Source organism: Rhinatrema bivittatum, chromosome 4 (assembly GCF_901001135.1).
Source record: "Rhinatrema bivittatum chromosome 4, aRhiBiv1.1, whole genome shotgun sequence".
Taxonomy (NCBI): domain Eukaryota; kingdom Metazoa; phylum Chordata; class Amphibia; order Gymnophiona; family Rhinatrematidae; genus Rhinatrema; species Rhinatrema bivittatum.
Window position 1 is genome coordinate 22,676,896 of NC_042618.1, and position 21,032 is coordinate 22,697,927.

Sequence of the window (21,032 nt, forward strand, 5' to 3'; positions counted from 1 at the left end):
ATAAAACAAATCAAGAAATATAAAATCATCAGCAGTAAAACTGTACTAACAAAAAGAACATATTTCGAAACAGCTGATGAGTGGAATATCCAATAATTAAAAACTCATATAAAACATTTCCAGATACCAACAAAATATTTCAAAATAGCAGACACAAAGATCCAGTAATGAAAATAATAAGGATACAAAAATTTTTTTGCTCTGCATACCTGGGAACGTTTGATATCCAGGTGTCCTGAGATTGTTCTGAATTAGCAGGAGGTGGGGTGGTTTGCTTGGAACTTTCTCCTCTCTCAGTCACATACCAGCGCTCTCTCTCACACTGGCTCTCAATGACACACCTATACACACATGCTCTCAGTCACTCACATATACAAATGTTTTTTCTCTCTCACTTATATAGGCTCTTAATTACACATTTACACACATGCTGTCTATCTTTTCACGCTTACACACACACAGGCTTTCAATCACATAAATACATGCTGTCTTTTTCTCTCACACACAGACTCTCATTCACATGCTTACAAACATGTCCTCTCTTTCTCTCATTTACACACAGGCTCTCAATCACATACTCACATGCTCCCTCACCTAAATCAGCTCTCAATCACACACAGACACACATGGTCTCTCTCTCTCATTTAAACACAGGCTCTCAATCACATACTCACATGCTCCATTACCTAAACCAGCTGTCAATCAGACACAGACACACATGATCTCTCTCTTACTTATACACACAGGCTCTTAATCATACATACACATGATCTCTCTCACACACAAAGGATCTCAATCATACACACATACTCTTTCAAACAAACAGGTTTTCAATTACAAACTTACACATACAGGGTCCCAATGGTAAACTTACATTCATGCTCTCTCTCTCACAGGCAGGATCTCAATCACAGACATACTCTCTTTCACATATACAGGCTCTCAGTCATTCACATACATGCAATCTCTCACTCACACACACAGGATCTCAAACACACATGCTTGCTCGCTCATTCACTCTCTCTCTCCCCCCCCCCCCCCCCCCCCCCCCCCCCCCCCGGGAACTCGCGGCAGCAGCAGCCACCTCCCAACGCTAACCTCCTTCATTTTCAGCCCTCGCGGAGGCGAAGGCGGAGTCCCATCGGCCGCGGTTGAAGATTTTCATTTTCCTCCGAGCCGCGCTGCAGTCTTCTTCCCGTCGGACACTAGCGTGCCTGCGCGGGTCTTCCCACGCAGGCACCCGATGACTCCAGCGCTGGCACCCGGCTGACACCCGATGACTCCCGCGCAGGCACCCGGATGACTCCAGTCGGCGTGCTCTCTTCTCCTCCCCCCCGCGGCCCGGAAGAGGAAGTGGTGAGCATCGGGTGCCTGCGCGGAAGAAGAGACCACGCTAGTGTGGTCTCTTCTTCCCGCGCAGGCACCCGATGCTCTCCACTTCCTCTTCCGGGCCGCGGGGGGGGGGGGGGGGGGGAGGAGAAGAGAGCACGCCGGTGCCGCTGACTCCAGCTGTCCTGCCGCGTTCCGCCCGGGCTGACAGCATTTTAAGCCCGGGCGGCGGAGGACCGGGGAGCAGCTGGGTCAGCGGGGAACCGCGAAGTATGGCGACCACTTGTCTGCGAGCCAGATGCAGCCCTCAAAAGAGCCATATCTGGCTCGCGAGCCATGGGTTCCCGACCCCTGCTCTAGAGGAACAGCCCCATCAACATATTTTGCTTATTTTGGAGCAGAATTTATGCAATTTAGCTGGTGTATAATACCATCTGTAAAGCATTTTGTAGTTTTTCTCTGTGATCAGAGAGGAAACTGAAGATTTTATAACAACCTGAAAAATGAGCAACCAGGTTTCATCAGAGAGCACACTCTAAGTCTTGCTCCCAAGCGTTTCTGTGGCGGGGCTTATCCTTCAGTTTAGTGTTTAACGAGACACACATTTTAGAAATCACTTTTTTCATATGGTGCCTGGGAACAAAAAACTTCAAATAGAGATTTCTCAGAAGATAAAAGAGCTTTGGCTTGGATACTAGCTATAAAATGTTTAATCTGCATGTATGAGAGGAATTCGGTGTTAGATAGCCCATACTTATCCCGCAAGTTATTAAAAGATAAGTTTTTCCCATTTACCCAGAGATGTTCAATCAGTAGCGGAAGAGTGCGGATTCCTAATGGTAAATAAAAATATTGTCTGCAAAGAGGGAGAGTTTGAAGGACTGAGGACCTATTTGAAAACCAGATACATGGATTTCCTAGCGAGTAGCCAGATGGACTCAGGACCAATGGGTATAGTGTACTCCTGATAGCAGATGGGAGACTATTTCAAAGCTGATGTCAGCCTACATATATCCATGCAGGAAGCTTAGCTCTTCAGTATTTCTCCATCTCCTAAAGCAGATAGGGACACTTCCACACACTAGAATAGTGTTAGCAATTTTAAAACAAAGCGAACCTCAAGAGAATGCCTTTTAAAGGATCCCTCTTGTTCGGAAGCGAATTGGAGAAGTTTGCCAACAAATGGGGCGAATCTCCAGTTCCTCGTCTACCGGAGGACAGGAACAAAAGAACCGGGCGCCCCCCCCCCCCCCGAAGAACCAAGGACAGAGAAGCCTAGCGCTTTAGACCTTACAGGAACACATACTACCAAGAACCTCATCCCGCAGGCAGGGCACAGTCCTTTCGGAACACACAGCAAGAGGGGTGCAGGCTCTGGCCGCACCCCACAATGAGAATCAACAGACCCATCCACAGGAAGAAGTCATAGGGGGCAGACTTACCCTCTTCTACCAAAGATGGGTCGAGATAACGTCGGACAAGTGGGTCCTAACCATCATTCGAGAGGGATACTATCTGGACTTCAACAGCATCCCTCCAGACAAATTTGTGAGATCACCGTGCCACTCCCTCTCCAAGAGGACGGCAGTGGAAACCATACTGACAAAACTACTCAGCCTAAAGGCGATAACCCCGGTGCCCACACACCAACAAAATACTGGTCACTATTCCATCTATTTTATTGTTCCCAAGAAGGCAGGAACGTTCCTGTCTGTCCTGGACCTCAAGACCGTCAGTCGTTACCTGAGAGTACCAAACTTCCACATGGAAACCCAGCGCTCAGTCATAAGGGCAGTACAGCCGGGAGAATTCCTGACTTCACTGGATCTATCCGAAGCCTATCTCCACATCTCAGTCCATCACGACCATCAGCGCTTCCTACACTTTGAGGTACTGGATCATTATTACCAGTTCCGGGTGCTACCCTTTGGACTAGCTACTGCCCCTCAGACCTTCACCAAAATCATGGTGGTAGTGGCGGCAGCACTAAGGAAAGAAGGAATCCTCATTCACCCTTACCTGGACGATTGACTGATCAGGGCAAAATCTCCAGAGGAAAGTCACCAGGCGACCACCAGAGTCAAGAATCTGCTGCAGAATCTCAGGTGGGTCGTCTCAATCCCAATCGCTAGCATACCTGAGAGTTCGGTTCGACACCAAGCAAGACAAGGTTGTCCTTCCCCCATCAAGGAGAAGGAAACTGATGGGTCAGCTACGAAAACTCTTGAACTATGCTCGCCCCAATGTATGGGACTACCTCCAAGACCTTGGTCTCATGACATCAACCCTGGAAGTCGTTCCATGGGCAAAAGCCCACATGCGCCCACTACAACGTTCCCTACTGTCACGGTGGAACTCGACGTCCCAGAACTACTCCATTCACCTCCAGCTACCGGCAGAGGTTTGGACCCAGCTCCAATGGTGGCTACAGGAAGACCATCTGAGCAAGGGAGTAACACTATCCCCACTGTCAGGAACTGATGGCCCAGGGCCAATAGGACAAGGAAGAGGTGGGATGGAACATAAACCGGCTGGAAGCCCGAGCAGTCAGACTAGCCTGTCTACGATTCAGCCACAGACTCCGGGGCGAGTCTCAGAGTCATGTCAGACAACGCCACTACAGTTGCCTACATCAACCGCCAGGGAGGAACCAGAAGCTAACAGGTGTCCCTGGAGATAGACCCCCTCATGGCATGGGCGGAAACAAACCTGCAAGGCTTCTCAGCCTCACACATTGCGGGAAAAGACATCTCTGCGGACTACCTCAGCAGAGATAGTCTAGACCCAGGGGAATGGACGCTGTCGACCACAGCCTTCCAGTTGATAGTAAACTGCTGGGGAACTCCAGCCATGGATCTACTAGCAACCCGGCCCAAGTTCCCATGTTCTTGAGCCACAGACGAGAACCGCAATCCCGGGGAGTCGACACCCTCGTCCAGACCTGGCCACAGGAAGACCTGCTGTATGCTTTTCCCCCTTGGCCACTACTGGGCAGGATCATCCACAAGAGAGAATACCACAGAGGACTAGTACTTCTAGTGGCCCTAGACTGGCCAAGAAGACCATGGTACACAGACATGTGGAGACTTCATGCGGGGAACCCTCTGTGCCTACCTCCACACAGGGACCTTCTCTGACAAGGACCGATCCTCCACGAAGACCCAACTCGATTCTCTCTTGAGAGGACCCACCTGAAGAAAAGCGGATACTCTTAAGGCAGTGATTGACACCTTGCTCTGAGCGTGCAAGTTTTCCACATCTCTAGCTTACATACGAATATGGAGAGTATTCGAAGCCTGGTGTGAAGACCGAGAGATCCTTTCGCGGACAGTCAAAATTCCCATGATCCTGGAGTTCCTGCAGAACGGCTTGAAGAAGGGGTTGTACCTCAACTCCCTCATGGTTCAGGTGGCCGCACTGGCTTCAGAGCCAAAGTGGACGGTATCAGCCTATCAACCCATCAACAGTGTGATCGGATCCAACCACCATCCAGCAAATAAACACCCTTAAGCAAGAAAATTAAACAAGCGATCTGTGATATTAATTTAAGCATGCAGATGAACAAAAGTCATGAATACTGTTTTAGAAGGACTTTGCTGCAACAGTCAAGTGGTTCCCTTATCGGTTAAGGAACCACCAGAATAACGTCACAATCTGCTATTGCGTTTCTCAACTCTCTGTCAAGTTGGAATAGCAGCTCTTGTGGTGAGTGGTTTAGCTGTTTTTGCCTTCATCTTGGGAGGAGGTATCGTCAGGTGACTGAATCCTGTGAGTGATCCCCTCTAGAGAAAAGGATAGGCCAAATGGGTGTAGCCATCTGTATTTCATGTTTTCTTTCCTTAGAAAGGTTGTTACCTCTTTCAGTTCCTGGCGATTTTGTTGTGTGGCTTGGGAGAGATCTGCGAATACTGCGATGTCCTGCCCCTCCCATTTCCAAAGAGCCTGCTTTTTTAGCCGCCTGAGCCACCACCTCTTTTTAATTGCATAATCATGAAAGCATGTCCCAACATCTCTGCTGCGGTTTGCTATGGGGGGGCTCTTAAGGCTCGGTGTGCTCTATCTAAGGTAATTACAGGAGGCTGTTGCTCAGCATCTGTTACAGAGGAGGTAAGTAAGTACTTACAAAATCGGGTGATCATGGTATGATACTCCTCATTTTCTGGTGACTCTATAAAGCCCCAGAGATGGAGATTACTCCGTCTCGCCCGATTTTCCAAGTCAGCCAGTTTTTATTTGCTTAATAGATTGTCGGTCTGCAGATCGGAGCAAGTCTCCTTCACGATTCTGGCTGAATTGATTTGCTGGTCAAGGCGAGAATCCATATCAACCACACGATGGCCTAATGTCGCTATATCCTCGTGAATCTCCTCCATTTGTTCTAATAATTCTTGGCGACTTGATTTGATATCTTTTCTGAGACTTTGGAGCCATTCTCGGAATTCGGCCTGGGTAGGGAGTCCTGATTCTGGGTTGTTAAAGGCGGCAAGACTAGGCAGATCACCCACTAGGCCGGCTGTGTCGACGCCATCTTTACCATGCTCTCGCTGCCTTCCTCCGCCTCGGAAATGCCATCTTTCTGAAAAGAGAAGCGGCGAAAATTGAAATTTTTTCGTTTGGAGGCCATAGCAGCTTATTCTGGGTTTGATGATGGAGTAAATTGCAGAGATTTTTGTTAAGCTGAGATGGTAGCAGATTTGCCAGGTGGTGGAAGGAGTGCCGAGACTAAGCTGCAATCTTCGCTGGGGACATCATTTCCCCCTGTCCAATTAATTTAGCATCACTTCCTTAGAGATCCCCGGTATTTACCCCATGCTTTCTTGAATTTAGATACTGTTTATGTCTCTACCACCAAAGGCAGTGCATGCAAATCTCTCTCGTACATATTCATTGTAGATAACCTGAAAACCCAGCCTGTTTGTGGCACTCGCGGACTGGTGTTCGCTATCACTGCTCTATAATATTCTAAAAGTGCATTAACATCCCGATGCTCTTTTGATCAGTCATTCATTTCAGCCTTGTGTTTAGCTTTTTAATGAATGAACCTGTGGGTAAGATGCATGGATGTTTTCCTTCCTCTATGCCTGCCTGTGCCCAGTTTGGAGGTGGAAAGCCATGGCAGAGGTGTCATATGAGTCAGATCAATGGTCTATTGAGGCCATCATCCTGTCTCCAACAGAATCCAGTCGGGGGCCTATCCTAATAGGCATTCCTTGCTGCTCACTTCCAAACGGAAGAGGTGATGAACCCTAAGTTGATTTGGATTTTAGATGTAATTACTCGCCTTTTCCAAATTTAATTTGTTTTATATTCTGCTTTTCAGCCTCTTCAAAGTGGATTACATTTCTGGGTTTTAAATCAGGAGAGGTTGGCAATGTATTTTTATGATTTTTGCGTGCGAGGTGCCATCTGTCCCAGGTTGTTTTCAGTTTGCAAAGTTTCCCTGAAAGATCTGAGAATAATTCCCCTCCCCCTGCATACATTTTTCTGGTCTCGGGGTGAGTGGGTAGCTTTCTGGCACTCCCCTTACCCATCTCTCCGAGCATCTGAAGAGTTTGTAGAGCGTAGCAGCCTTGCTTTGTTAAGTTGCTGGGTCTAGAATGGTGTTGCTGAAAGCCTGATGCATGTGTGCGCTCTGTGTCCTCAGCACCTGGGTGCACTTCCCCCGGAGAACATGGACTTCCAGGAGATGGTCTGCCAGGCATGTGTGAGCCTCTGCCCCTTCCTGTGCGCCTATGCTGACCAATTCGCAGGTAAGAGGGCCGAGTGCAGTACAGCACCTGGATAACTGCTTTGTAGTGTTTACTGTGCACCTTAGTAATTTCTCTGCTGGATTCTCCAGTTTGACTTGTAAATTACGTAGAAGGCTAACTTCGCATGCCTCTAACTTTGAGACAAAAAGAATCCACGCGATTACTTTCTTTAAAAACCATGCGGACATCTTTGGATACCTTTAATTTTTCCCCTGGTGGTAATGAATTCCCCTTACACTTAAGTAAGAGTCTCCATAAACCTGCAGGAAAAGAGATTTAATCTCTCAGACATCCTTACTTGAAATCCTGAAGCATGATGGGAAGCTTTTTAACTTGTAAAAAAAATACTGAATGCAATCCATGTCCTAACACACAGAAAGGTGGAGCATTTGGGAGCCATAGGGAGATAGTGTGGAGATGGAGAGCCTGTGCACAGCAGGGGGAGGAGAGAATGGTGGAGAGCCGGTGTGCAGGGGGTAGAGTGGGAGGGGGGGGGCATGGTGGAGAGCCGGTGTGCAGGGGGTAGAATGGGGGGGGGCATGGTGGAGAGCCGGTGTGCAGGGGGTAGAGTGGGGGGGGGCATGGTGGAGAGCCGGTGTGCAGGGGACATGGTGGAGGGGGGGGCATGGTGGAGAGCCGGTGTGCAGGGGGTAGAGTGGGAGGGGGGGGGCATGGTGGAGAGCCGGTGTGCAGGGGGTAGAGTGGGAGGGGGGGGGACATGGTGGAGGGGGGGGCATGGTGGAGAGCCGGTGTGCAGGGGGTAGAGTGGGAGGGGGGGGGGGCATGGTGGAGAGCCGGTGTGCAGGGGGGAGAGTGGGAGGGGGGGGGCATGGGGGAGAGCCGGTGTGCAGGGGGTAGAGTGGGGGGGGGGGACATGGTGGAGAGCCGGTGTGCAGGGGGTAGAGTGGGAGGGGGGGGGACATGGTGGGGAGCCGGTGTGCAGGGGGTAGAATGGGAGGGGGGGGGACATGGTGGAGAAGCCGGTGTGCAGGGGGTAGAGTGGGAGGGGGGGGGACATGGTGGAGAGCCGGTGTGCAGGGGGTAGAGTGGGAGGGGGGGGGACATGGTGGAGAGCCGGTGTGCAGGGGGTAGAGTGGGAGGGGGGGGACATGGTGGAGAGCCGGTGTGCAGGGGGTAGAGTGGGAGGGGGGGGGACATGGTGGAGAGCCGGTGTGCAGGGGGTAGAATGGGAGGGGGGGGACATGGTGGAGAGCCGGTGTGCAGGGGGTAGAGTGGGAGGGGGGGGACATGGTGGAGAGCCGGTGTGCAGGGGGGTAGAGTGGGAGGGGGGGACATGGTGGAGAGCCGGTGTGCAGGGGGTAGAGTGGGAGGGGGGGACACATGGTGGAGAGCCGGTGTGCAGGGGGTAGAGTGGGAGGGGGGGGACACATGGTGGAGAGCCGGTGTGCAGGGGGTAGAGTGGGAGGGGGGGGACACATGGTGGAGAGCCGGTGTGCAGGGGGTAGAGTGGGAGGGGGGGACACATGGTGGAGAGCCGGTGTGCAGGGGGTAGAGTGGGAGGGGGGGACACATGGTGGAGAGCCGGTGTGCAGGGGGTAGAGTGGGAGGGGGGGACACATGGTGGAGAGCCCGTGATTAGTGGATTAGTGAGGTAATGGTGATTATTGTGGATTCTCCTAGTTCCCTCTGTGACCAGAATTACTTCTCATGCGATGGATGGAGAAGTGGAGGTTGCGGCAGAAAAAGGTTTGAAGGCAGAGACTGGAGCAGCCCTTCCAGACATCATTCCCAAGGAAATTACAACCCAAGAGCAGTTAAAGGACAGGGACAAAGAGCAGTACAATGGACCGTCGACTAGCACGAAGGCCGAGCGCCTGACAGAAGTAAGAAGCACTGCCCAGGCGTGAGAAGGGTCACTAGAGACTTGTTTGTAGGCAGTAACGCTCTCACTCCCCCCTTCCTCCTGCCCCCCTGCCTCCTGCGCTAAAGCTATGTTTGCAGAAGGAGTGTGTGTGTGTGTGTGGGGGGGGGGGGGGACGGGGACGACAAACGGTTCGGGAGGCTAGAGAGAGAGAGCGAGCATGAGGAAGAGTGCACGCTCTGTTTTGTGCTTCACCTTTTCTCCCTTTTTGGATAATGAGCTCCTCTGAGAAGTCGCCTGCTTCAGAACGGAGGAGCAGGGCACCCAGCATAGGAAGGTTTCCTCTGACATCTTGTGGTGCATGGCCCTGTCTATTCCTATCCTGATGAAAGTGCCCCACACCTGACAAAGACCCAACATCCCTGCCTTTAAACTAAGGTCAAGTAACAAGAGGACTACAGTGTTTATGTCCACCTCCCTCTTAAATCTGGACCAGGTATATCCTAAAAGCATAAGAAAGTGCAAAGGGCAGACCTGCTGACGTATTTTTCTCTGAATTCAGGTGGTTGTGAATGGAGGTGGGATCTGCCTGGAGAAGGAAGGTGCTCGCTCTGCTTGCAAGCTCCAGAAGCTGCCAGCTGAGCAGGATGTGAAGAGAAACGCTGCCCTCTACTGGCCATCCAGCTGGCGCAGGCAGCTCTGCACCTGCCAGGCTTGCCGGGTATATGGACTTCTATGATGTACATGCAAGCTTTCCCACCGCAGTGTGGTGGGTTAAGTGACGCTCGGCATGCCTGGTGAACTAGTCTTGCTATTTGTGATTATATCAATCTGTTTCTAACGAATTGTGATCTGTCTTTTTACTTTCTTAAGAAAATGTACTCTGACCTGGAAGTGCTTTTCCTGTTAGATGAATGTGACACAGTCCTGGCCTATGAGAATAAAGGCAAAAGACAGCAGGAGGGGGAGAGAAGAGACCCTCTGATGACTGCACTCAGCAGCATGGACAGGGTCCAGCAGCTAGAACTCATTTGTGGTAAGCGAGCCTTGGGGGCGGGCGTTCATAGCTAGGGATCGTCTACCAAAGTCAGGGAGGAAGGTGAGGCCTCGTTGGGGACCTTCCACTAGGGAAATGAGATTAAATGTATCAGGTTACTGCGGTTTTAGTGCTAAAATCTACCATCTGCGTTCCCGAATTACTGTAAACACGGATTCCAAAAGATTTCTCAGCCAAGCGCAGTATTGGCATTGCCGCAGGATGCTCTTGGTCCTGATTGCTTTCCAGAGTAAACTGGAATGTAGCAGTTGTGGGCACACAAAACTGCAGCATGCACCCTGCTTAAACTGCAAATATTACTTCTGAAATTCTTTAAGCTGCTCCTCTGTAATCTTCCCTATGCATGTTAATGAGAGAGTCCCACACGGGATTGAATTGGTTCACATTGGCTGTAATATCACAAAGGAGATCCACACGCCTAACATGCATCAACCAGAAATCATCCCATGAGCTTATAAAAAGGACTTTTTCCTTTCCCTGTACGTCCCCAGATGAGTCCAAACTCCTGGGTTTTGCCTCCCTTCCAGCAGATGGAGTCAGAGACAGTTTCACAGGCACCGCCTCTTAACCCAGTGCACCACCTGTAGCTCCTCAGTGTTTCTCTGGCATCAGCAGATGGAGGAGGTGCAAAACCTGCAGTTCTGTATCTAGCAAAAAAAAAAAAAAAAAAAAAGACAGAAAGTCTTCAGGATAGTTTTGGAGGAGTTCCCTCCCAGGGGGTTGGCAGGTCCTGATGGGACCCCATCCCTCCTGGTTTTAGAGGAGGATAAGCAGGTTTTGGGGACCCTTGTGTGCTTGCTGATCCACGCTGGAGGGTGACAGCTGATGGTCCAGTTCTCTCATCCTCAGGAGACTGGAGAGAAGTCGGTGCCACCCTTCAGATAAGTTGTGGCGGTTCCCCGACTGTGGCAGAAGAGTTACGATCTCCGGGTGTGTCTCCCAGAGTGTGTGCCTGTTTCGGCTTGTGCTGCGCATTCTCAGCCGCTCTGAGCCTTGCCGGTAGATGCACCATGACAAGTGTTGTGCCTCTCTCGAGCCGGCTGGTCACCGATGCCTCTCCGGTGGAGAGGGCACTGGGGGGGGGGGTTGTCTGTGGTAGCATCTTCTTCGCAGCGGGGGGGGGGGTGTGTGTGTGTGTGTGGTGGGCCTGGAGCTGTGGAGTCGGGAGGTTGTTCCAATCCCGCTGAGTGTGGGCATGGTGGCCATTTTGGAATCATTTGCGGCAAAGACACAGTATGCAGCAGAGGGAGGGGATCTCCCGCCTGTTCTCTCTCAGCGGAGGAGGCCTTGGGGGGGGGGGGGGTCTATGGGAGACAGTTGGGAGGATCAGGATCCTCTGGAGGAGGATTGGGAAGGTTCCTCTCTGTTTTTGCCAGAATTTGTGTTGCTGATGCACAAAGCTTTTCTGGCCTGCCCTGCACCGCTATTGGTAAGAATGGACAAGTTAATCGGTGCCTTTCCACTGGTGCATCCGAGAGAACCGATGGCCCCGATTCCTTCCTCACCGATATCCTTGTCATTGGAAGAAGAATCACTGATCTCCATTCCGCCCTCCGGAGTGCTACAACAGATACATCCATCAATGTCACCGATTCCATCGGTGCCTCTATCAATGCCTCCGATGCCTCCATCGATGCCTTTGGTCTCACTTCCAAAGCCCTCAATGCCTAGGCCTGGACCTTCCGGAATAACACCGTTACTCCCTTCTGATGAACATATGGGAGTTGGTGATGAGCCATACAATCCCTGGACCGATGATTCGTCCCAGGATTCAGACGGTCTGCCTTCACAGCCCTCTCTTCCTGATGAAAGGAAGCGTCTCCTCCAGAGGACTTGTCCTTTATCAACTTTGTTAAAGAAATGTCTGAAACAGTTCCATTCCAGCTTCAGACTGAAGAGGACTCTAGGCATCAGATGCTACAACTTCTCCAGTTTCTCGATGCTCCTAAGGAAATCATGTCTATCCCTATTCATGACATCCTTTTGGACCTTTTAAAGAGAAATTGGGAGCACCCTGGCTCTGTGGCACCTGTTAACCGTAAGGCAGATGCCACCTCTCTAGTTCAGCCAGCCCCTGGCTTCCAGAGAGCTCAACTAGATCATCATTCAGTAGTAGTGGAGTCAGCCCAGAAGAGGGCACAATGCTCCAAACTCCACTCTTCCATTCCTCCAGGAAAGGAACAGAAACTTCTGGATGCATTTGGAAGACGAGTATTTCATGGGTCAATGCTCATCTCTCGTATTGCTTCCTATCAATTATACGTGACCCAGTACAATAGGGCCCTGTTTACGAAGATTGAGGAATTTGCTGAAGCCTTATCCCTGCAATTCTAGGACCAACTTCATGCCCTAGCACAAAAGGGTCTAGATGCTGCCAAACATGAAGTATGTTTGGCATATGACATCTTCGACACCGCCTCCAGAGTTTCGGCGGCAGGAATTAGTGCGAGGAGATGGGCCTGGCTTAAAGTCTTCAGACCTTAGACCAGAAGTACAGGACAGGTTAGCTGACTTGCCCTGTGCTGGGGATAATCTTTTCGGAGAAAAGATTCAAGAAGCAGTGGCACAGCTCAAGGACCACCAAGAGATTCTGCGCCAGCTCTCCTTACTGCCTTCTGATCTCTCTTCCTCTTCTAAACGTTCTTTTAGAAGAGAATCCAAGAGACAATTCTACCAGCAAAGGAGATTCTATCCCCCGTCGTCCAGGGCTTGAGCTTCTAAGCCTTACCAAAAAGGCCAATCCAAGCAACCTCGAGTACAGAAGTCACAGCCAGCCTCCCAGCCAGGTCCAGCATCTGGCTTTTGACTCCTTCCTAGAGAGCAGTACCCAGCCTCCACTTCTGACTATTCCCATCGGAGGCCGGTTGTGCCACTTCTCCAAACCAAGGCACACGATCACCACAGGTCAGTGGGTACTCGCTGAAATAACCCAAGGTTACCATCTCAACTTTCTTTCTGTTCCACTGGATTCCCCATCTTGGCTGACATGGGGAACATCCAACCACTCATCGCTCCTAGAGCAGGAGGTCTCCCTCCTCCTCCAGTCCTGAGCAATAGAACAAGTGCCCCTCTCCCAACAGAAGCAGGGTTTCTATTCCTGGTATTTCCTGATACCAAAAAAGTCAGGTGGTGTTCACCCAATATTGGACCTTCGCACCTTAAACAAATACCTTCAAAGAGAAAAGTTAAAGATGGTGACCTTGGGTTCTCTTCTTCCCCTTCTCCAAAGGGAAGACTGGCTCTGCTCTCTAGACCTCCAGGACGCCTACACACACATTTCCATTACTCCGTCACATCGCAGATTCCTGCAGTTCCTAGTAGGCCCAAAACACTTCCGATATCGAGTGTTACCATTCGGCCTAGCATCTGCCCCACGAGTCTTCACCAAGTGCCTCGTAGTGGTAGCTGCCTTTCTTAGGAGTCAAAGTGTCCACGTCTACCCCTATCTCGACGATTGGTTGATCAGGGCTCCTACTCAGCAAGCTGCACTGACGTCTCTACGTCTCACGTGCCATACCCTGATCTCCCTAGGGTTTCTCATAAACTATCCAATATCCAGGCTAGTTCCCTCTCAAACCCTGTCGTTCATAGGGGCCGACTTGGACACTTTAAAAGCGAAAGCCTTTCTACCTCAGGATCGAGCTTTCACTCTCACCTCTCTGGCCCATCGACTGCAGTCTCGACAACACTCAACTGCACGTCACTTTCTGATCTTGCTGGGTCATATGGCCTCCTCGGTGCATGTCACTCCCATGGCCCGCCTGGCCATGGGAGTAATGCAGTAGACTCTAAAATCGCAGTGGATTCAGTCTTCTCAGCCAATGTCCACCATTGTCCACATCAATGGTGGACAATGATGGACATTGGTTTATCCACCAAGCCGCTTATTGCTGGCTTGGTGGATAAACCAATCCAATCTGCTTCAAGGCCTTCCATTTCAGGCTCCAGAACCTCAAATAACTTTGACAACAGATGCCTCCAACCTCGGCTGGGGTGCACATGTTGCAAACCTGCAAACTCAGGGCATTTGGTCTCCAGAGGAAGCCAAACACCAAATACATTTCCTGGAGCTTCATGCAATCAGATATGCTCTCAGGGCTTTTCAGGATCACCTTTCCAACCAGGTCATCCTGCTTCAAACAGCAACCAGGTGGCCATGTGGTACATCAACAAGCAAGGGGGACTAGGCTCCTACATCCTGTGTCAGGAAGCTGCACAGATATGGGCGGAAGCCCTTTCCCACTCAGGGCCACCTACTTGCCGGGAGTGTGTTGGCAGACAAGCTGAGTCGCATTTTTCAACCGCACGAGTGGTCCCTCAACCCCACTGTAGCGCACTCAATATTCCAACGTTGGGGTTATCCTCACATATACCTCTTTGTGTCAATTCACAACCGCAAAGTAGGGAACTTCTGCTCTCTCACGCGCAGCCAACATCTTCAACCAAGAGACGCTTTCTCCCTCTCGTGGGCCAGCGGTCTCCTTTATGCATACCCTCCACTTCCACTCATATCGAAGACTCGTGAAGTTGTGAAGGGACAAAGGCTTGTTGATTCTCATAGCTCCTCATTGGCCACGCCAGGTCTGGTTTCCAATTCTCCACGACCTATCAGTACACCGGTGTATGTCCAAGTCGCAATTGTGCAGTCTGCCTTTTCGAGGGAAGTTGCTGTTTGGAGAGGATTTGGATCAGCTGATGAAATCTCTGGGGGATTCCAAGGACAATGAACTGCCGGAAGATAGAAAACCCTACAGAAAATCACTTGGTCCTTTATCCCATTTTTGGGATTTCCGAAAAAGCAGGTCAGGGAGGAGTGCTCCACCCTCTGGTTCCAGACAGACCTCTTCCCGTACACAGTCCTTTTGCAGCTCCAGTCGTCCTGCCAGAGGTGGTTTCGGTCGGAACTGGAACTGGGAAGCCTGCCCAATGAAATCAGGCCCACCCACTCCTCAGATGGGATGATTGGGGACAGGTTGTCCCAATTTTATGAGGAGTGGGCCAGGATCACCTCCGATCGCTGGGTGTTGGAGGTGGTAAAAGAAGGTTACGCCTTAGAATTTTAATCGGCCTCTCATGCAGGCTTTTGTGGCATCGCGATGCGTTTCCCACAACAAGCGAGCTGCAGTAGAAGACACTCTACAAATATTGCTGGCCCTGAAGGTGATCGTCCCTGTGCCGTCCGAGGAATGGGGGAGGGGACGGTACTCCATTTATTTCGTGGTTCCCAAAAAGGAGGGCATTTTCCAATCCATCCTGGACCTACAGAAGGTGAATCACTGCTTGAAGATGCCCTGAGGAAACACTTCAAACAGTCATCGCAGTGGTTCGAAAGGGAGAGTTCCTCACCTCCTTGGATCTCACCGAGGCTTATCTACACATCCTGATTCGCAGCGCTCACCAGAGATTCCTACGATTCAAGATCCTGGGTCAGCATTTTCAGTTCCGGGTGCTGCCATTCAGATTGACAGCTCTGTGCACCTTTACCAAGGTGATGGTCGTGGTGGTGGCAACCCTCCCGAAGGCAGGGATAATGGTCCATCCTTACCTCGACAATTGGCTGATTCGAGCCAAGTTGGAAGAGGAAGGCGAGCGGACGGTTCTTTGTGTGATCCATTGTCTCCAGTCCCTAGGCTGGGTAATCAACAAAGCGAAAAGTCATCTGACTCCGCCACAGTGTCTGGAGTATTTGGGAACTTGTTTTGACACCCTCCAGAGCAGGGTGTTTCTCAAGAATGACAAGATGTACAAATTGCAGCAACAAGTGTGTTTCTTGTTACAGCTTCCAATCCCCAGAGTGTGGTATTACCTACAATTTCTGGGGTTCATGGCTTTGACGTTGGAATTGGTGCCTTGGGCCTTCGCTCACCTGAGACCGTTGCAGAGAGATCTACTGTCACAGTGGGACCCAATATCGGAGTAATACCAGTTTCCCCTGCCCTTGTCGCAGCGAATCAGGTCCAGCCTGCAATGGTGGCTGTTGGAAGACAACTTACAGAAGGGGATGCCTCTCGAAGTCCCGGATTGGGTCATCGTGACAACGGATGCGAGCCTTCAAGGCTGGGGAGCAGTGTCCCTTGGTCATACTTCACAGGGAACCTGGTCCTTACCCGAACGGTCGTGGTCTCAATCGCCTAGAGACAAGGGCAGTCTGCAAAGCATTGTTGGCATTCCAGTCCCTGGTGCAGGGGAGAATGGTTCGAGTCTTCTCGGACAATGCCACCACGGTGGCATATCTCAATCACCAGGGAGGAACCAGGAGTCCGGCCATGGCACAGGAAGCACATCTCCTCTTCGCTTGGGCCGAGCTTCATCTGGAAGGCATCGCAACCTCTCACGTGGCAGGCGTGGACAGCGTGCAGGCAGACTTCCTCAGTCGTCAACAGCTGGATCCCGGGGAGTGGGAACTATCCCACAAATGGAATTACATTTGTGCCTAATGGGGAACTCCCCAACTGGACCTCATGGCAACCCGTGTCAACGCCAAGATGGACCAGTTCTTCAGCCAAAAGAAGGAAATCAAGGTGGTAGGAGTAGACACCCTAGTCTGCAAGTGGCCAGCCAGAATCCTCCTGTATGCCTTTCCTCCATGGCCCCAATCGGGCGCGTTCTCAGGCGCATAGAGGACCATCCCGGTTTGGTAATTCTGTTGGTACCGGAGTGGCCACGGCGGCTGTGGTTTGCGGACCTGATACGGTTGGCGACAGATGGCCTGCTACACCTAGCTCATCTGCCGAACCTCCTGCGACAAGGGCCCATTTTTTCGGATAGGGAGGATCACTTCTCTCTTGCAGCCTGGTGTTTGAGAGGCGGCGATTACGGATGAAAGGTTATTCGGAACAGGTGATTTCCACCCTGCTTCAGTCCAGGTGGCCCTCAACGTCTATGGCATACGCTTGAGTGTGGAAGGTGTTTAAAGTCTGGTGTGACCAGCAGGGTGTAGTGCCGTTGTCGGTGACCATTCCTCAGGTTTTGAGGTTTTTGCAACAGGGATTATCTAAAGGTTTGGCTTATAGTTCCCTGCATGTTCAGGTTTTGGCCCTGGGATGTCTCCTAGGGCGGGTAGGTGGCAGGCCTCTAGCCAGCCACTCGGACATTGACCGTTTCCTGAAAGGGGTGAAGTACCTTCGTCATCCTCTTCATAAGTTATGCCCGGAGTGGAATCTCAATCTGGTGTTGAGGGCGCTTCATGATCCCCCTTTTGAGCCTCTGGGACACGCTTCCTTAAAGGACTTCACCTTGAAGACTTTGTTCTTGGTGGCCATCTGTTCTGCGAGGCGTATTTCAGAATTGCAGGCTCTTTCCTGTAGGGACCCCTTCCTTCGCATCTCGGCTGATAGGCTGTCCCTGTGCACCGTCCCTCCTTCCTTTTTGCTGAAAGTGGTGTCTGCCTTTCATGTTAATCAGTCCGTGGAGTTACCCGGATTCCCTGATTGGGCTCGTGACCCCGCTATGGGAAGAAATCTTCATCTGTTAGATGTCCGCTGGGTTTTCCTTCGGTATTTGAAGGTCACCAACTCTTTTCGAAAATCGGATCACCTTTTTTGTGTTCTTTGGAGGTCCGAAGAAGGATGAAAAGGCATCTAAAAGGCATCTAAGGCATTCTTGGCTCGCTGGCTGAAGGAAACAATTTGCTTGGCCTACATCGGAAAGGGTAGCCCCGTCCCGACTGGTTTGAAAGCTCACTTGACGAGAGCTCAAGTGGCTTCTTGGGTGGAGTGTCAGTTGTTGTCGCCTGAGGAGATTTGTAGAGCTACAGTCTTGTCTTCCCTGCATACCTTCACAAGGCATTATCATCTGGATGTCAGGGATCTGGTCTAAGCACTTTTTGGGGAGAGCGTCTTGCGAGTGGGACTTTCGGGTTCCCGTCCAGTGTAATGTGGCTTTGGTACATCCCACTGGTCTGGACTGATCTGGGTATGTACAGGAAAGGAAAATTGGTTCTTACCTGCTAATTTTCGTTCCTGTAATACCACAGATCAGTCCAGGACCTGCCCGGAAAGACTGATTTACCTAACAGCTGCTGTACATAGGGAATCTATCAGAATGATTCTATAATATTTTGGTTTTTGTTATGAACTGTGGTTCAAACCTGATTTTCAGGTATTGGGTTCATTTGTTTTCGGACCCTTGAGGGAGTTTTCCTATTCACCCCTGTTTGGGAATTAGATGGTTTTTTTGTCAATTATACTTTGCTTGGGTATCGATAAATACTGATGAGCTGCAGCTGGCACACTTGGGATACCAGTGCCTCGAAGCTTTGTTCTCTGACTCCATCTGCTGGTGGGAGTGCATAACCCACTGATCTGTGGTATTACAGGAACGAAAATTAGCAGGTAAGAACCAATTTTCCTTTCAGATTTTCGGGGGCCTTGGGAGCCACTAGGGTTCTGAGGGTCCTTGGTCCTTCTGGGTTGGGGGCCACCAAGGAGGGTTCCTTGGAGGAGTCTGATTGGGGCTTGCCATCTGGGGATGGTTCTTCTGAGGTTGACCCTTCTTACTTTCCACAGGATCTAGAAGAGGAATCTGGAAAGGTCCCGGTGGTGGAAGGCGACTATCCCAAGGTGGTTCACCTGTTTCAAAGGGAGGAACTTGGGCTCTGATACTGCCGATCTTGTCAGAATTAGGAATATACGTTCTGCAGGAGCAGGCTGGCTTGGAGGAGGTGGATCCGGTCATGACTGGCTTGAAGGGTCCAGCCAAGACTTTCCCTTTTCACAAGTTAGTTAAGGAACTGGTGGTCAGGGAGTGGGATACTCCGGAGACTGGCCTTAAGGTTAGCAGGGCCATGGATAGACTTTATCCTTTTCCCGAAGACACTCTGGAGCTCTTGCGGGTGCCGAAGGTGGATGCCTCGGTCTCGGTGGTTATGAAGAGGACTACCATTCTGGTAGTTGACGCAGCAACCCTGAAGGATTTGCAGGACAGGAAGCTCGAGGTGCATCTTAAGAAGATTTTTGAGGTGTCTACTTTTGGCATCCGGGCGGCTGTCTGCATCTGCTTTATGCTTTGAGCTAGTTTGAGATGGGTGCAGCAGTTACAAAGTAACAGGAATCTGACACCCTAGGAGTCTACCACAGGCAGAGTGGTTAGAGGCTGCGGTCGCTTATGGGGCAGATGTTTTGTATGACCTCATTTGCACCTCTTCTAGGACTATGATGTCTGTGGTCTTGGCTAGGAGACTTCTTTGGTTGCAACGGTCAGCGGACGCCTTTCAAAAGCTCAGCTGGGAACATTGCCTTTTAAGGGCAAACTTTTGTTTGGAGAAGACTTGAGCAGTTGATAAAGCATCTGGGAGACAAGGTGTACAAGCTTCTGGAGGACAAGCCTAAAGGGTCCAAGGGATTTCTCCCTGTATGTGCTCGTTTTCAGGGCAAAGGCATTTCCGCCAGAGCAGAGCTCCGAGTGGTGGCCAAAGGCAGTCCTTGGGGAGGTTGCAGTCCTGGAACCAGCCATTATGTGGGCACAGAGCAAGCCGAGATGGCCCTGGTCAAGGTAGTGGTGGAGCCAAGACTGCGCAATGAGGTGAAGCCGGCCCACTCCTCAGTCCCAGTCATTGGCGGTCGTTTGACTCTATTGTATGAGGAGTGGGTCAAAATCATGTTGGACCGGTGGGTTCTAAACATTGATTGGACAAGGTTATGCTTTAGAATTTGCTCGGCAGCTTAGAAACCTGTTTGAGGTCTCCTTGTGCCTCAGCGAAGAAGAAGCTATGTTCAGCAAACCATGCAACGACTACAAATGCTGGGAGCCAATGTCCCCATCCCTTGGTACGAGCAGGGGACAGGGCATTGTTCCATTTAGTTTGTGGTGCCAAAAAAGGAAGGAACCTTTTGTCCAATTCTGTATTTGAAAAACATGAACATAGCTCTGAGTTTCCCATTTCTGGATAGAGACTTTGTGGTCTGTCATCAGCAGAATGAAGCATGGAGTTTTTGGCTTCCTTGGATCTGACTGAGGCGTATCTGCACATAGGGATTTACTTGCATCATCAGAGGTATCTCCGGTTTATGATCTTGGGGAGGCATTTTCAGTTTTGTGCTCTCCCGTTCGGTCTAGCAACAGCCCCAAGGACCTTCACTAAAGTGATGTGGTAGAGACAGTAGCCCTCAGAAGGGAAGGCATGCTGGTGCACCTGTATCTGGATGATTGGCTCATCCAAGCGAGGTCGGAAGACCTTTGCAGGCAGGCGGTGAAAATGATGATGCATTGCCTGAGACTGTTGGACTGGATAGTAAATTTGTCCAAGAGTCGATTTTCCTCCTTCACAAATTATGGAGTTCTTGGGCACACGTTTTAATACCCAAGTGGGTATTGAAGGTCATTCTCACGGAGGGGAGCGGATTGTCAAGTTGCAAGCTCAGGTTCGGAACCTGTTGGCGACCTGAGTGCCCAGGGTCTGGGATTACTTGCAGGTTCTCTGTTCCATGGCCTCGACCTTGGAGTTGTCCTGTGGCTGTTTGCTCATATGAGACCTCTACAGAAAGCGTTGCTGTCCTGGTGGGATATGATGACAGAGCAGTTCCATCTTCCACTGCCGCTTACAGGGTCCGCCAGGTCTAGTCTTTCGCGGTGGCTTGGCTGTGATCATTTGTGCCGCGGGGTGGATCTCGAGGTGCCTCACTGGGTGGTGGTGACTACCGACACGAGTCTCTCCAGTTGGGGGGCTATGTATCAGTCCCAGTCAGTACAGGGCCTATGGTCGGCGGAGGAAGCAACCTGGTCCATCAATCGCCTAGAGATGAGTGCGGTGCAGTCCCCAATTTTTCAAAACATCTAATGCTTTCAAACACATGTGAAGAACAAAGATCTTCAACTGTTTTCTGGGCATGGAGTGCAAGAAGGGAAGGCTTCCTGTTTCCAGTCAGTTATGTACGTGGGAAGGAAGGGTGGAGAAGTGGCACACAACGTGCTTGGGGAGCTGTTTACAATAGGACGCATTTCACCAGGATTGGGAAACCTTGTTCTTCAAAGCAACATCCACTGTGACTCCATAAGAAAGTTATAATTCGCTTGCGCTATGTGTGCTATAAATAAGCCTCTCTCAATTGAAAAGAGCCAGGACTCCTGACCCAGC

General features: G+C 50.7%; 1 protein-coding gene across 2 annotated transcripts in view; it reads left to right on the plus strand.

The window, feature by feature from the left end:
- Positions 1 to 21,032, plus strand: part of UBR7 (ubiquitin protein ligase E3 component n-recognin 7 (putative)) — a 45,066-nt gene that overhangs the window by 10,494 nt on the left and 13,540 nt on the right. For both annotated transcript variants that reach the window (XR_003856195.1, XM_029597840.1), the window contains exons 6-9: positions 6,974 to 7,079; positions 8,721 to 8,923; positions 9,464 to 9,622; positions 9,775 to 9,937. Coding sequence is in view for 1 of the 2 variants with exons in the window: in XM_029597840.1 (XP_029453700.1) it covers positions 6,974 to 7,079; positions 8,721 to 8,923; positions 9,464 to 9,622; positions 9,775 to 9,937 (631 nt within the window). In the remaining variant the exon portion in view is untranslated. The remainder of the gene's footprint in view (positions 1 to 6,973; positions 7,080 to 8,720; positions 8,924 to 9,463; positions 9,623 to 9,774; positions 9,938 to 21,032) is intronic.